The sequence below is a fragment of the Seriola dumerili genome, unplaced genomic scaffold (assembly GCF_002260705.1).
Source record: "Seriola dumerili isolate Sdu_G_001 unplaced genomic scaffold, Sdu_1.0 BDQW01000449.1, whole genome shotgun sequence".
NCBI lineage: Eukaryota > Metazoa > Chordata > Actinopteri > Carangiformes > Carangidae > Seriola > Seriola dumerili.
The window spans coordinates 1,420,846-1,436,242 of NW_019174704.1; the positions used below are offsets into that span (position 1 = coordinate 1,420,846).

At 35.3% G+C, this 15,397-nt stretch overlaps 1 protein-coding gene across 1 annotated transcript; it reads right to left on the reverse strand.

The window, feature by feature from the left end:
• Nucleotides 1-11,580: 11,580 nt before the first annotated feature.
• Nucleotides 11,581-15,145, reverse strand: LOC111234514. The gene is made up of 6 exons (XM_022762656.1): nt 15,092-15,145; nt 14,711-14,772; nt 14,078-14,398; nt 12,756-13,079; nt 12,309-12,440; nt 11,581-12,069 (listed from the first exon to the last, which is right to left on the reverse strand). Exons 2-6 carry the CDS (start codon nt 14,763-14,765, stop codon nt 11,972-11,974), a joined length of 930 nt encoding a protein of 309 aa, XP_022618377.1. The 5' UTR covers nt 14,766-14,772; nt 15,092-15,145; the 3' UTR covers nt 11,581-11,971.
• Nucleotides 15,146-15,397: the final 252 nt, after the last annotated feature.

Genomic DNA, 15,397 nt, shown 5'->3' on the forward strand with positions numbered 1-15,397 from the left:
GAATGGATTTACAGATGCTGCAACAGATTAAGGTAGAAGATCATGTTTGTGGTTTATATGCATCGAGTCAGCATCGACACAAGGTAGACAGGATATCCAAGGACATCTCTACAAAAGCCACACAACACACAGACTGGTAGATGTCAGCTGTCTACACAAAAGATGCCATATGGTGGACACGAGACGCACAGTGGAAGACAAAGTTGAAAGAAACATGGCGACTTTGGTCCTAGTTTTGAGAAATAAGGAGGCCGACTATAGGTAGAGGATGAAAGTGGACATAATTCTGTAATGCGTAGTTGTCTGGAAAGACTTTTAAATGAATATGCCATGTGGCAGCTACATGACACAAGCTATCACTGTCTGTAGACCAAGGAAATGTACCAGAAATTTCTTCATTATTTTTTTATTTTGCTATACCATAAGGTTTTATATTTTTTCTTCTCTGTGACTGGGTGTGAACCATTGCATTATGCCCACAATCCCTCTTGTATTCTTTAATTAAAATATAGTTTGCACTTCATGTTGTGGTGCCATACTACAGTTTAGCAGTTCAGTGAGACTGGGTCACAGTTTCTCTGGGTTTTGTCATTAGCACCACATTCCCATTAGTTTCCTCTATAAAGCCTATAGTACCTGCATTGTCACTTTACAGACCCTTATACTCAGGAACTTGATCAAGTGTTAATCATATTGAAAACTGTTTCACAAATTAATATTATTATAAAAAATCCTAATATGTTTTACTTTCCATACTGTCAATATCAACTATGTGATAGACAGTTACAGCTCTCCTCCCCTGCCAGAGATGTGCTTCCCCGAATCTCTGTAGGAGAATAAACTATTAGACTTATCTTAGCATCCTACATGTACTCGCATGGTATTTATTTCCAAACAGTGAAGCCTACTATACACTGTTCACCATAGTGTGCATTAGTAAAGTTTGTTAGAGGAAACTTAAAGGAAGTAACACCTACACTTGATATCTTCAAGTTCTGTTAAAAACCACAGCTTTTTTCTATACTCTGTCACTGCTCAGGCACAGAGTGTATGCGTTTATTCAAAGAAATAAAAAAGATCAAAGATGGTTAGAAAAGGTAGAGCGAGAGATATGGTTATGCTGTGGTAGGCTGAATCAACACAGTGAAGATGAATTGAGCTTTATTTGTTTCAGCCATGACTTGATGCTCAATATTAAAGTATGTGAAGAGAGTCAGTCACCAATAACAATCATGTAGCCCACTCGAAACTCACACAGACGAAACTCACTTTACATGTGGTGTAAAGAATAAAAGACAATAGTTTAGAGTGTGTTCTGTTGCAGTTAGAATCTTGCTGACACCCTATGGAGCCAGATTGCCACATTATAAAAATATGCATTGTAAGGCTATACTTTTGAGCATTCAAGATCCTAATCCTCAATTGATGCACCGTGGCCATTTCCAAAGTAGCTCATGTGGACTGTTACAGTTTTAACATAATGTGACTGAGTGTGCACACCAGCCTAGTATTTAAACAACCACACACAGGTTACCACAGATTGACTGTTTTTTTTTTTATTGCATGATCACGGTCTAGTTACACGAGTGCTTTTGGCTCCATCTTGTGTTAAAAAATTATCTCAGCACTGCTCTCAGCTTGTACTTCGGTTCTCTGTGAGTACCTGAAAGAACAATATACTTTCTCCAGAACTAACCCACGAGCTACACCTTTATGTTTTAGTCACTGACCAATTACTAATTACAAACCAAAATACAGAAGACTTTCCACTTTTTTCCAGTATGGTAGAAACCTGAAGCAATATTTATACTATTGTTATGCACCGTCGCTTTTTTCTCTATTTGATCTTAGTGTAATTGTTTGTGATGGTTAAACAGGCAGGAAGCAAAATCTCTTATTTATGAATCATATCAATGTTTATTTAAAAATGCATGTAAAGGTTTTTATGACAATTATGGTGGCTGTGGAAAGTATTCAGACCCTTAACTTTTTACACACTTTGTTTTAAATTAAATTTAAAAAATTTTTTTTTAATTCAAAAACTTAAATCTCTCATTTACAGAAGTAATCAGAACCTTAATTCAGTACTTTGTAGAACCCCCACTGGCAGCAATTACAGCTTTGAGTCTTTTTGGGTTAATTTCTACAAGTTTTATACATCTGTATTTGGGCAGTTCCTCCCATTCTTCTGGATAGATCCTCTCAAGCTCTATCAGAATGGATGGGAAGTATCTTTGAAAACCCATTATCAGGTTTCTCCACAGATGTGGATGTATTGTGTTGAAGTCTGGGCATTTGTTTGGCCTCTCAAAGACAGTCACAGACTTGTCCTAATGCCAATCCAGCATTTTCTTAGCTGTGTGCTTCGGGTCATTGTCATGCTGAAAGATAAACTGTCACATGCACTCTGGAGCAGGTTTTCTTCAAGGATCTCCCTATATTTTGCTATGTTTATCCTTCCCTCAATTCTGATCTGTTTCCTTGTTGCTGAAAAGCACCCCCACAGCATGATGCTGCCACCATCAGGCTTCACTGTAGTGATGGTATTAGCTGGGTGATGAGCAGTGTGTGGTGTTTGTCTGCTCAAAGGTTTCAATTTGTATCTAATCAGAACAGAGAATAATTTTCCTTATACTCTGAGTCCTTTAAATGTGTTTGCTACAACATAATGAAGTGTGCAAAAGGTGAATAGGGTCTGAATCCTTTGTAAGGCATTTATAATATAAAAAGTTGAAAAATTATTTACAATGCTGCACACAGTTACAAAGTAAATCACTTAAAGTAACAGAATTAAAGCAGATACATTTTACAAGTGAATACAAGAATATTTAGTAACTTTTTACAAATCAAAATCCACAATTTTAAAATGGTAGCACAGATAAGAGGGAATAAGAAGTACTCTGCTTACCATGAAACAGTCTAGTGCGCAATATAGATATGGCAGTAAATACCCCAATCATACAAACACTGGGTATGCAACTGTAGGTGGACTTACATAACACTAACCTTATTACATAATGCATTAGGTGAAAATATAGTGGAGAAGTTGTTCCATCATGAATGCTAGGCAATATCCTGCAGCAAATGACTGGGTATTTTTACTTTTATTGTTTATTTCCTATATTAACACATAGTCAATGATGCTCTAAAGTCTCAACATCTCCAGAGAGATCAGTGTAAGGCTAAGGTTGGCTCATCTTTAATGTTGTTGGAGAAAATAATGATGCCTTCTGATCCAAGTTCGGTCTGGTTTGCCTTGTGGTCTGCATCACTAAAACGACAGTGAGCAATTTAATCTGCAGAATTACACGAGAGAAGCAAAATGAAAAAGAGACTCGACATTCATCTGACCATGATAACCGTTGTTTGTGGTAATACATTTGAGAGTTTTCAAGTTCAAATTAGTTCAGACTTTAATTTTTCTTTTTGACGTTACCAATTTCAAGCAATTTGTGTCATAATTTTACTGGTGAATTAAAAATGAATCTACTGCAGGACTTACTTGAAACATAAATCTATATAGACTCACTCAGGAGCCTGTGATTTAAAATTATTCTAGGGAATGTCAAGTATACTGTACATAGTTAATAATTAAAACACTGGGTAAAATCTGCAAAAATGTAAGTATGGAGACACAAGTAATATGAAGACATGGGAGAACATCTTTCTCTCACCTTAATGATCAGTCTTAGGTCTTGTTTTCTTCTGTACATAGTAGACAGCAAGACACAGAGCCAAAAGAAGTAGAGTGACAGCACCAGCTCTCACAGCCACAATGCAATGACAGACAGAAGCTAGAAAACACAAACAAATACCAATCTCAATTCGTTACTGAGATGATGTAGATATGTCATTCTCATTGCCTCAAAGATCTTTCTGAAATATTTCTTGTTCCGTTATATCTTAAACAGATCAAGATTCTACATGTGTACTTGTTATTTACAAGACTCTATCTATATGTCAGGCTGAATCTAAAAGCCAACCCGTTGCATCCAGCTGGAAAATTAATTAGCTTTTTTTGTTTTTAATAAATCAATGAAAATATGAAATACCCTGATATTATATCAATCAGGAAATGAAATAAGTAAGTAAATAAATTGATAAAAACAGAATTCAATACTTTCATAAAATATATTACCTTTGCAGCTTGTAAGGTTGATAAATGTTTCCTTTGTGCTGACATTGTTTCGAACATTACATGTCAAGATTCCTGTCAGTTGGCAGTGTAAACTGATGGTAACATTTGGTACACTGGGTGTGTGTTGTTTATCTGTACTCTCAGGTTTAGTATGTATCAGTAACTGACGGTCCAAAGTCAAAATGAACTCTACTCCATCTCCCTCAGAGGAGCAGCTGACTTTCATCTGTTCTGGTGACAAGCAGATCTGAGACACAGCTGGCTCAGACACTGGAGCTGGAAGACAAATAATTTAGTCACATATACACGCAGTACCAGTATTCATATGTTTGATACCAAGAAACAAAGCCAAAAGGAGAAGCAGGGAGGCAACACTTGCTATCACAGCCACAGTCAAAAGACAAAGTTGGGAAGTTGAACCTTGAAATACAAACATTATCCCAAGTAAGATGATGTAGATTTGCTGAACAATTAATCAAAATATTGAAATGGCAATATGGTCAAGTGCAATATCCAAGTCACAGGAACTGCAATTTCTTTTCTTTTTTTTGATAAACATAGATTTATCAACATACCATAACTAAAGCATTGTGGTGCTACAGAGATGCCCTGGCCTACAGATCATATTCTCCAGATGTAAAAGGTTTGATGATGATGTGATATTTGTTTCCTACAAGCCACTCTGAAAATCACATAATTTTTCTGTTTTCTTTTCAGTGAAATTGAACTGCAAAAATTACCATTTTAACTGAAATTGTGATTCATGTCACAATCACAATATTTGCCAAAATAATTGCGAAATGACTTTTTGTTTTCTTACATATCGTTCAGCCCTGATGTAGGCCGTAATTTTTAGGGCCTAAAAAGGAAAATCGTAAATGTGTTCTTGGTATTTAGACTCTATTAATGCACAAGGTTGTATCTAAAAGCCAACTTGTTGCATCTAGCTGTAAAGTTAGTTTGCTTTTTTCTTATTTAATATATCAATGTAAAAATATGAAATACTAGGGGATTATATCAGGCATGAAATAAGTAAATAAACAGATAAAAGTAGAATTCAATAATTTCACAAAAAACACTACCTTTGCAGCTTGTAAGGTGGATAGATGTTTCCTCTCTGCTGACATTGTTTCGAACATTACAGGTCAAGATTCCTGTCAGTTGGCTGTGTAAGCCGATGGTAACGCTGGGTTTGTGTTGTTTGTCTGTACTCCCAGGTTTAGTATGTATCAGTAACTGACCGTCCAAAGTCAAAATGAACTCTAATCCATCTCCCTCAGAGGAGCAGCTGACTTTTATCTGTTCTGGTGACAAACACATCTGAGACACAGCTGGCTCAGACACTGGAGCTGAAAGACAAATGATATAGTCACATTCATGCAGTACCAACCCTGCAAACTGTTATCTGTACATGTCTATATCTGTTTCAACTTGAAAAAAACATTTTGAGGTCTGGAAAACTTTCAATGTTGGTTGTTGTCAACTATAAAAACTTTCATCAAATGGAGACTGTATCCAAATGGTAATTAAAGGTGTATAAAAAGTGAATTCTGACATGAAAATATTTATATTGTATAATTTCTATATTTATATAAATAACACTGTTAAGAAATTATATAAAGGAATAGTAAGAAAATTCCCAAATGTCATTCAATATTTGTATAATAAACGCATAAACTCCAGTATATAGGAAACTACAATATTAAAAAAAAAAAAAAAAAATCTAAAAGTTGCACATTTTGTACCTATCCCAATGTAGATTTACTGTACAATACATATGAGCAAACTTTAACACACAACTACAACTTGTGAGACAGACGCAACTTGTTAAGCACAGATACCTTTTAGGATTAAACATAATTTATTTACTTTGTAATTTAAACGGGTAGCAAATCCCTCCTTCCCTGAAATGTACACAGTATAGTTGCTGAGTTTAAAATGCTAAACATGTTGTTCTTATTTTTAGCTATACAGTGCATTTTTACATCTACACTTTATTCATATATATATATTATATATATTTTACCTTGTATTTCAATATGGAAGTTGATTTTGTGCAAGCGTAAACCATCAGTGAGTCCATAAGTTTCCAACACATAATCTCCAGAGTCTTTCATTGTCACTTTTTCAAGCTTAAAGGTTCCATTTGTGAAAAATGCTGAGTGGTCACTGTATTTGCTGTTAATAACTACTGTATTATTGGTTATCTTTAAAATGCTTTGGGTATTCTTTGTCAGAATTGTCCGTTTATTTGTACCACTGGGTAGGTAAAAAATCAAAGGCTCCCCAAGTGCTCCAAGACACTGCTGAACTCCAGTGGGTTCAGATAAATTGCATTCCATAGCCCCTGATAGAAACAAAAACAAAATACTCATCAAAACATCATTCTTGTAACTGGCATGTGAAACTTCATTTAAATAGAAATAAAGAGGAAAAAAAACACCTAGATGTTAAGAAAATATCTCTACTATATATATCAACTACTGCATATACATGAGACAGTCACCCTGCATTAGTTTGCATTAATTACTTGTGTTTCAGCAATTTTTTCATTAATTTACTAATAATGACAAAATAAGTAACATAACTAATGATATAATAGCTGTTAACTATAATAATAATAATAATAATAACTCAACATATATTATCATTGAAGTGATTTTAGTCTATACAACAGTACTATTAACTGCACAATTTGTTTTCATTGAAGTTTACCTTTTGCCAGAGCTGCTGCTGCCAGAATTGTCATGATCATGTAGGTGAAATTCATTTTCTGTTGTAACACAATCAAATTATGTTTAAAATATAGTACATGCCTTCCATATTAAAAAGTTGTTTGCTTTCATACGTGGCCTTTTCGTATGGATTATGAAGTGGATTTTTAGTCAAAATTAAGAAGAAAATAAATAAATAAACATTACATAAACATTACCTTGAACAATATGTCTGAATTATATGCGTAATGCCTAATTACAGTTTACACAGTTTTTAACAATAGCATTTATACACACAAACTGTCACTCACCACTTTTTAAAATATGTTGTCCTCTTTGTGGCTTGTAAATGTTCTACTGACAGCAGGGCGGTGTATTTCTGGTCTTTTATTCTTGCTCTGTGGAGAGAACTGCGGAAGCAACTGTTTGCACTCAGTTAAGTATTACTGAAGCACTACACTGATTTTCTTATTTTTTAATTAGTTTGTATTGTACTCATGTTGATGGCAAAATTACTGAGGTTCATGTTGTATTCAGATTACAACTGCTGATATTGACTAGAACATAGTTTCTCAATCTCAGACCATCGAACATTGGCTGTATTTGGTGGAGAGGTTTGGTATTCTCTGCTGTGTTTGGATTCATATTTCTGAATGATGCATTCTGTGATCTTATGTGGATGGCAGACTTACCTTTTGAATGTAGTTGCAATTTATGCAGGAGATTATGGCATAGAAGATTAGATTTAAACAGGATGTCTCAATTGGACGCAGCCTTCTACAAGAAAATATTACGTACACGAGAGAGACGCAGTGGAAGTCAAGCTGTGGTCACTAGTCCCACTTTTGAGGAATAAGGAAGCAGTGTGTAGGGAGAGGATAGAGAGGATGTACCGTGTTACGGACCCCCCCCCCCCGACCACCACCACCAGCACTTCACTTCCGGAGCACACTGGAACAACAATTATAAAGATCAGCTCTACGTGTGATTAAGACGGAGCAGAGGAGTGTAATCGCTTGTTGACCAGAGAGAAATGCGCTTCTGGCGTTAACAGTTGTAGTCTGTACTGTAACTACACAGCCCACCTCCCCACCCAAGCCAGTCATATCAGATATCAGGAATTCACAAGGTGACGATAGGACTAGTATTATGTAGCAACAACTTTGCAGTCAATGACTACCTGAAGTCTTCGACCCATACACAGTGCCAGCAGTTTGTATCTTCCCAGGTGATGGTCTCCCAGGCCTTCACTGCAGCCTCCTTCAGCTCTTGCATGTTATGTGGTCTCTCTGCCTTTAGTCTGGTCTTCAGAAAATGGAATGCATCTTAAACAGATTGAGATTAGGTCATTGACTCCGTCAATCAAGATTGTTCCTCCTCTTCACTGTTAAACGCTCTTTGGTTGCTTTGGCTTCGTTTTTAGGATCATTGTCCTCCTGAATGGTGATATGTTGTGCAACGAGTTTTAATGCGTTTGGCTGAATCTGAGTGCACAGAATGCTCCTGTATACCGCTGCATTCAGGCTTTTGCTTCCCTCGGAAGTGAAATCATCAATAAATGCCGGTGAGCCAGTTCCATTGCCAGCCATACATGTCTGAGCCATAACAGAACCACCACCATGTTTGAGAGATGAGGTGGTGGCTGTGGGTCATGAGCAGTTTCTTTTTTTTCCCCACACTTTTCTCTTTGCATCATTTTAATAGAGGTTGATTTGCCTTTCGTCAATCCATAGAACTTTGTTTAAACTTAGTTCGAACCCTTGCAGTTTGGACACTATGTCTTAAAAGGACAATATCTCACACACACACTTTCTATAGTGATGTAAGCCGACTCATATTGAAGCTGAAAGATGGTGCTTTTTATGTAGTATCCATTATTTTATTTCAAATTGAAGAACAAAAAATATGAAACTGTCCAAATACTATTCCTAATACTATTACAGGCTTAGAACACATTAGGTTTAAGTTTTAGTCAACTTGAAACACAAAGACAAGTTAAATGGCAAAATTTTGGCAGATATGTAATTTTGAGAGCTTTCTACAATGATGAAGAGTAACCAACTCATCACTTGCACCTGGTTTTTAGTTTAAATTAAAAAGACACTTAGATCTTGAGAAATTACAAAAAAATCAAGCAACAATAAATGAAACACTACTTTTTCATACTTTCACTAATGTCAGTATTGGTAGACTCAAATTTAAAACTATCACCCACAGCTCTTAAAATAAGATGGCAGGGTGGTATATTTCTGGCCTTGTCTTGCTGTGTGGGTAGAATTGAGGAAGTGGCAAATTGTGCTCACCCAAACACCAGTGAAGTACAAGCTGCTTGTATTATTTTGCAAATATAAATCTACTGAGCCTCTGACGGTCTTTAGATAAAGACTGCTGACATAAATTTGTATATCATGGACAACTGGCATCATTCGGTGTATTCTTTAATTGAGAATAATCATGTAACTATCATATCTATCATGTACTCTGAGTGTTTAGCTATAATGTGAATTCTACAGGCCTAGTGAAGAGGGCCTATAACTGTACCTAGTCGCCTTATTATACAGTGGACATATCAGATCACTTTAAAATTTTAACCACTTAAAGGAGCGTACACCTAATGACATTTTTGCCACATTTCATTATGAAGATAGAACTGGAAAAGATATTTTTGTTTTTGCATGCCTAGTAGTATGCATGGTCCAGAGACGTCTTTTACAGAAGATTTCAGTCCATGGGTCAACACACAGATGGATAATGATGGATGTCAGGTGGCTATAAGGAAATAAATGGGCACATGACACACAGACAGGCACAAAGTGAACACACACATGCAGCCTGTGGTGGTGAGGAAACAGGAAGTGGGCATGCAGTAGGACAAGTATAGTTGTTGTGTGAGAGTTGAATTAATGTGCTCTGCTATTTATCAGAAGTTACCATTGAATGTCAGCAAGCACAATTTGTGTGTCAATTCATCCAGTTATCTTTGATATTTTGATTATGTCGAAGTGATGCGTGATGCAGATGTGTAAAGGTAAATGGCGACCAGAGGTCTTTGTAAAATGCTTGGCTCACATAATTTTCTGACCATCACATTTCTTTCAGAGTGACGCACCGTTGGTTACATTCTCTCATGATCCATGCAGCATGTAAAATGCTGACTTGATTCTGACTCCTACTTGAGTTTGCACAATCCTGTCTACAAAATTACATGAATATACTACCAATTCACATTCTCAATTACACATTACACAATTTTATGTAGCACACAGACTTTGGCGACCAGAGTTTGGACACCTTGTTTTCTCAGTCACTGTTATGCATATTCAATCAAGATCACAATATGACCTGACCTTAACCAAGTGTTGTGGCTGCCTTAACACACAAGGTTAAGAAGTTAAATCATGCTTTTGTTGCTATTAGTGGCTATTGTAGGAAAATAAATGAACTATGATGTCAGTGAACATTGCATCAATAGGTTTATTACCAACATTTTGCAACTTGTAACATCTCTTCCTTATGTTACTAGAAAAACTAGTCTGCATTGTGTTTCCTTCAAAAGTATTTGATGTTGCAGATTAGTAGGATATAAATGTCATTTCTATGAGGCATGGTTGGTTTGCAGGCCAGACAATAAACACGCTCACATCATTTATTTGTATGTTGGTTCAAAAAACCCAGCTTTTTCTTTTGCTGTTTTTGCTTCACTAACAGGAATAGACTGGTGTTTGTGTTTGACTGCAGAGAAAGAATAGAAAATCAAAGAAAACAGACAGAGAAAATTGAGAAAGAGAGATGTGGCCATGCTGTTGTAGACTGATGTCCGTTGGTTGAATCAATACAGGGAAGACTCACAAATCAAGCTTTCATGTTAGCGTTGATTTGATTCTTGATGTATGGCTTTTTGTATGCCATTAGGTCTAATTACGTGTAATGTTCTATATAAAACTTCATATTAGACTTCCATGTTTGATTTGAGACTCAGCTCAGCTCTGGGAAAAAAAGTTAGGACTGTATGGAAAAAAACAAAACAAACAGTTGCTGCATCGGTGTGAGTATGTATAATTTATCACATGCCAAAACACTGCACAGGAGTTTGTAATGCTATGAGACGAGATTTTCTTTTAAACTGTTGAGCAGAGTTATGCTGTTAAAAGATGTACAGCCAATGTGCGCTTGCTCGAGGTTTGGCTAACGCAGTTCATTGCCACATGGTGTTGTATTGTGTTGCAACACAAGTTTAACAAGTTCCTTTTTGCAGCACATCCTATAAAAAAGGGGATGAATTATGAGTTGACTGACTCTGACTTTATGTTACAGTTAGTGTGGAAGCAGTGCTATCCCTCAGTCAAGTATGTACAGTAAACAACCATACTAATATGGTAAAAAAGAAACATTGAATTTGTATTGTTTAATGACCTTCATGTAATTACAGGACAGGAACTTTAGCTCCATCTCGTGGTCACTACATTGTTTGCAGCTTGTACTCTTCTTTCACTACAAGAACAGTGTGTTTCCTCCAGATGTCACTCATGGGTAACAGTTTAGTATGGATAAAAAAAAAGTTCAATATAAAGCAAGAGTACTTGTTTTTATCAGTTTAATGGAAATCTTAAATTACCTTCTTTTCATCCTGTTTGATGGTTTGTATGAAAACAGAAATTATAGATATAAAGTTTTTAACTGAAAAATACAAGTAAAGACAAAAGGCAAAACACTTAAAATGTTTCAAAACTTGTCTACAATGCCACCCAATTACAAGACAAACAACTAAAGAAAATCAAATCTTAAATCGCTTATCTCTTAAAGCAATTGCATAAAACATCCCTACAAATTGATTTTAAAAATCAGAAGAAAATAAAACTCTGGTTACTGTGAATAGTCTATGCTGCAATGTACTGCAGATATAATTCACACAAGAAAAAAAACAAAACTTGAGCCTATAGGTAGAAATTAATTTGACAAACACCTCCAGCCCCCACCTTTTTGTTTTTCTTTTTTCAAGCCACAGGGACAGTGTTCTCAGAGCATATTTTTATTTCAAGATTAAGATATGTGGTTTCAGGCAAGGTAAAAGTTAGGGTTAAAAAAAAAAAAAAACACTTAATAAGGACTTTGGAGGAAATTATGGTGCGTTGTGGATGGTGGGTTGGGTTTTCTTAATATTTCTTGTCACTCTGACGTCTGTGTAGATGACTTCATCTTCAGGGTTACCTTGGAAAACTACAAAACAGACAACAAATAAGTCTTGAAGTGATAACACGTCACAGAAGACACCATGTCTTCTTTTTAACCTTTCTTAAGCAACTCTATAAGAATTATTTTCATGGTGTAAAATGGATACAATGCAATAGCCATCTGAAATGTAGGAGTAAAATGGTAAGATGGTAAAACTATGGTAACCTGACTTAAATCAGTATGGTCCTTATTGAGACAGAAGATTACTTCATCGTTTCACTCACCATCATTAGCAGTTGTGGGTCTTGACTTGTTATAAATCTTTTTTATACCAAGACACAAAGCCACAAGGAGAAGGAGAGTCACAACACCAGCTATCACAGCCACAGTCACAACAGGGAAGGAAGAAGGAAAATCTAGGAAACACAAACAAATTTCAAACAAAATGATCATATCATAATGACACTGCTATCAATTATTTTCATTCATCTGATGTTTGATGTATAGGAACATCTACAGTAGCAGTAGATTTAAATTTATTAAAAAAAAAAAAAACAATAGCACACCGAGTCAGTTGAGATTCCAGACCGTTTCTCCCACCCACAAGAGTTCAGAGATGTTCAGTATCAGAGTGAAAAATTAATTGAATAATTTTTTCGTAGCATTAAAATATGAAATGGCATTGAAGTTAAAATTACAAAATTAGAATAACCGTTCTTTAAACACTGTACCTTTGCAGCTTTTCAGATGAATAGCTGTTTTATCTCTGCTGACATTGTTTCGAACATTACACATCAGGTTTCCTGTCAGCTGACCATGTAAGCTGAGGGTAACGTTTGAAACACTGGATGTGTCTTGTTTAGCTGCACTCCCAGTCAGCCACTGTGTGTTTGTTGTCCAGTTACTTGGGGACAGACTGTGGTCTCTTGTATCTATCAGTAACTGACTGTCCAAAGTCAAAATGAACTCTACTCCATCTCCCTCAGAGGAGCAGCTGACCTTCATGTGTTCTGGTGACAAACACATCTGAGACACAGCTGGCTCAGACACTGGAGCTGAAAGACAAACACATACTCACATGTACAGCAAATACTTGATTTAAAGCAAAGTGCCACTGCCAACTCTGTAAATCATGGAGCCACAACATCTATTCTAGTTTGTACTTCAAGTGTAGAAAAACCTTTTGGAGCCTAAAACAATTCAGAGTTAAACACTAACTGTAAATGTTTTCATTAGAAAGACAACTTAAAGGATTTGAGTTACTGGATAATTCTCATTGCATGTTTTAGGGGTATCTATGTACCTATGGAATTAAACATTTATTCAAAGGCCACCATAGGTCAGAGGTTGATGATGATGATGATGATGAAACAATGAATAATGGACCATGAAATAATTATACTATGGCCAGTTCATCAGCTTGCCTCTATCACATGTTTTTCATCAGCATGTTTAAACAAATAGATCCAGTCACTACTTTTCTTTCAAGTTAATTCTGTTAGTTCAGTGGCTTAAGACACATATCACAGGGCCTGTCTCTCTCCGCTGTGTCTAACAAAGGCAAAATGCTTCTGAAAAAATAATGACCATATATATTTTGTCAAATTGGAATTACTTATCACAAAATGTAAATAGAAAGAAATCTAAGAAATCTTAATTTATTTTACAGTTGTATTTATTATATATTTTTTCTATATATACATTTAAAACCTTGAAATCAAGTGTACTGCGTGTAGCTTATAAAATAATCCAAAAAATATTCATAAGAAAAGAAATAATTAAAGAAAAAAAATTCTGTTTTTAACCCTGATTAGAGTTTCATTGCATGGTCCATTTGTAGACTTTAACACAGAGCTGCAATTTCAGATAATGACAGATCATCTTTAAGCTGAAGGTATTTTTAAGTGTGGATATATACCGTAATGGTGGATATCTATGTTTAATGCACCACCTTATTTCCTTTTATGCATATATTTATGTTTGTGTTAATGTTGTTCTTCATCCAAAATTGGTGTCGGACACATCATTATTTTTATTTATTTATTTAACCTACCTTGTAGTTCTAGATGAACAGTAACTTTTCTCAGTAAAGCTCCATCAGATCTAAATTCTTCCAACATATAGTCTCCAGAGTGTTTCTTCATTGCGTTGCCAAGGTTTAATGTTCCACTGGTGAAGCCTTCAGACTGATTCATGTAATCCTCATTCAGAATCACTTTATGATTTTTGACGTTTAAAATCAGATGTTTCTCGTCCTTTGTCAACTTCATTTCTGTATCTGATGTATTTGGCAGATGAAAAAGTAACGACTGCCCCACTGCTCCAAAACACTGCTGACCTCCAGTAGGTATTAAGAAATTGCATTCAACAGACCCTAAAAAACAAGCAAGAAAACAATGAATGTAATGAATGTAAATGCAAATTAAATGAATTGTGAGAATAGTGTACAACACCATTTCAACATTTTATTATGCTGTCTTTGACATTTTTATATTATATATCATTATAATTTCCTGTGAAAGTCAGACTTTTACAGTAAAAAAAAAAATGTTAAATTGGTTTTTAACTCCCTTTTATAAATTCAGCCATTGTCTTTGTAAACTTTTCTGCCATACTTAAAATATTGAATCTTTTTTTTCAAGTGGAATTACTGTCTGTATAACATGCTGGTAGTAGTGAAATGTACCTTTTCCCAGAGTTGCTGTTGTCAGAGCAGTGAGGATCATGTAGTGTGAAATCATTGTTTGTCTGTTGATACATAAATCAAAAGTAATTTTTAAATATTACATTTTATATATATTTTTATATACTGTAAAATGACTGCACTCAAGGTTAGTTGTTAGTTTGAAGTCAGAATATCCATATTTATAGAATTAAGCTTGAACAAAATGAACAGCATGTGTAGCTTGTTTTTCATAATCAGACAGTTTCAGAAAAGGGATAAGAATTTACACCCTCTCAGATATTCTAAACTCCATTTATATAAACTATAAAATCTTGGGAAAAAAACTACAAACCAGTGTTTCTGCTCACTTTATTCTACTTCAAATTTAAAACTGTTACTCACCACATTCACAATGCTGTGATGTCGACTCCTTGGCTGTTTGAGGCTGACCTGTTAATTTTCCACTGACAGACGGTTGTGCTCTTCTTGTCTTTTTGTCATCTTGTGTTATACGAAACAAGGAAGTGGTTGTATTGTTGCCGACAATTTGCCAGTGAATAAAAGATTCTCTGCTTTTGCAGTTATAAACTGAACAATTACAGACCATAACCGTGTCAGGGGCCCTAGTATAAAGGATATACAACTAGGTAAATATGTATATTCAGCTTCAATAAGAATAAATTCATTTCATTTATTTAATACAGAGAG

Bases quoted from the DNA above. Each gene is read 5' to 3' on its own strand.
- LOC111234514 (XM_022762656.1), bottom strand. From the start codon at position 14,765: ATGATTTCACACTACATGATCCTCACTGCTCTGACAACAGCAACTCTG. The intron at 14,399-14,710 runs GTACATTTCACT...CTTGTTTTTTAG, and splicing joins AACAGCAACTCTGGGAAAAG to GGTCTGTTGAATGCAATTTC. The intron at 12,441-12,755 runs GTACAGTGTTTA...TGTGTTTCCTAG, and splicing joins TCATCTGAAAAGCTGCAAAG to ATTTTCCTTCTTCCTTCCCT.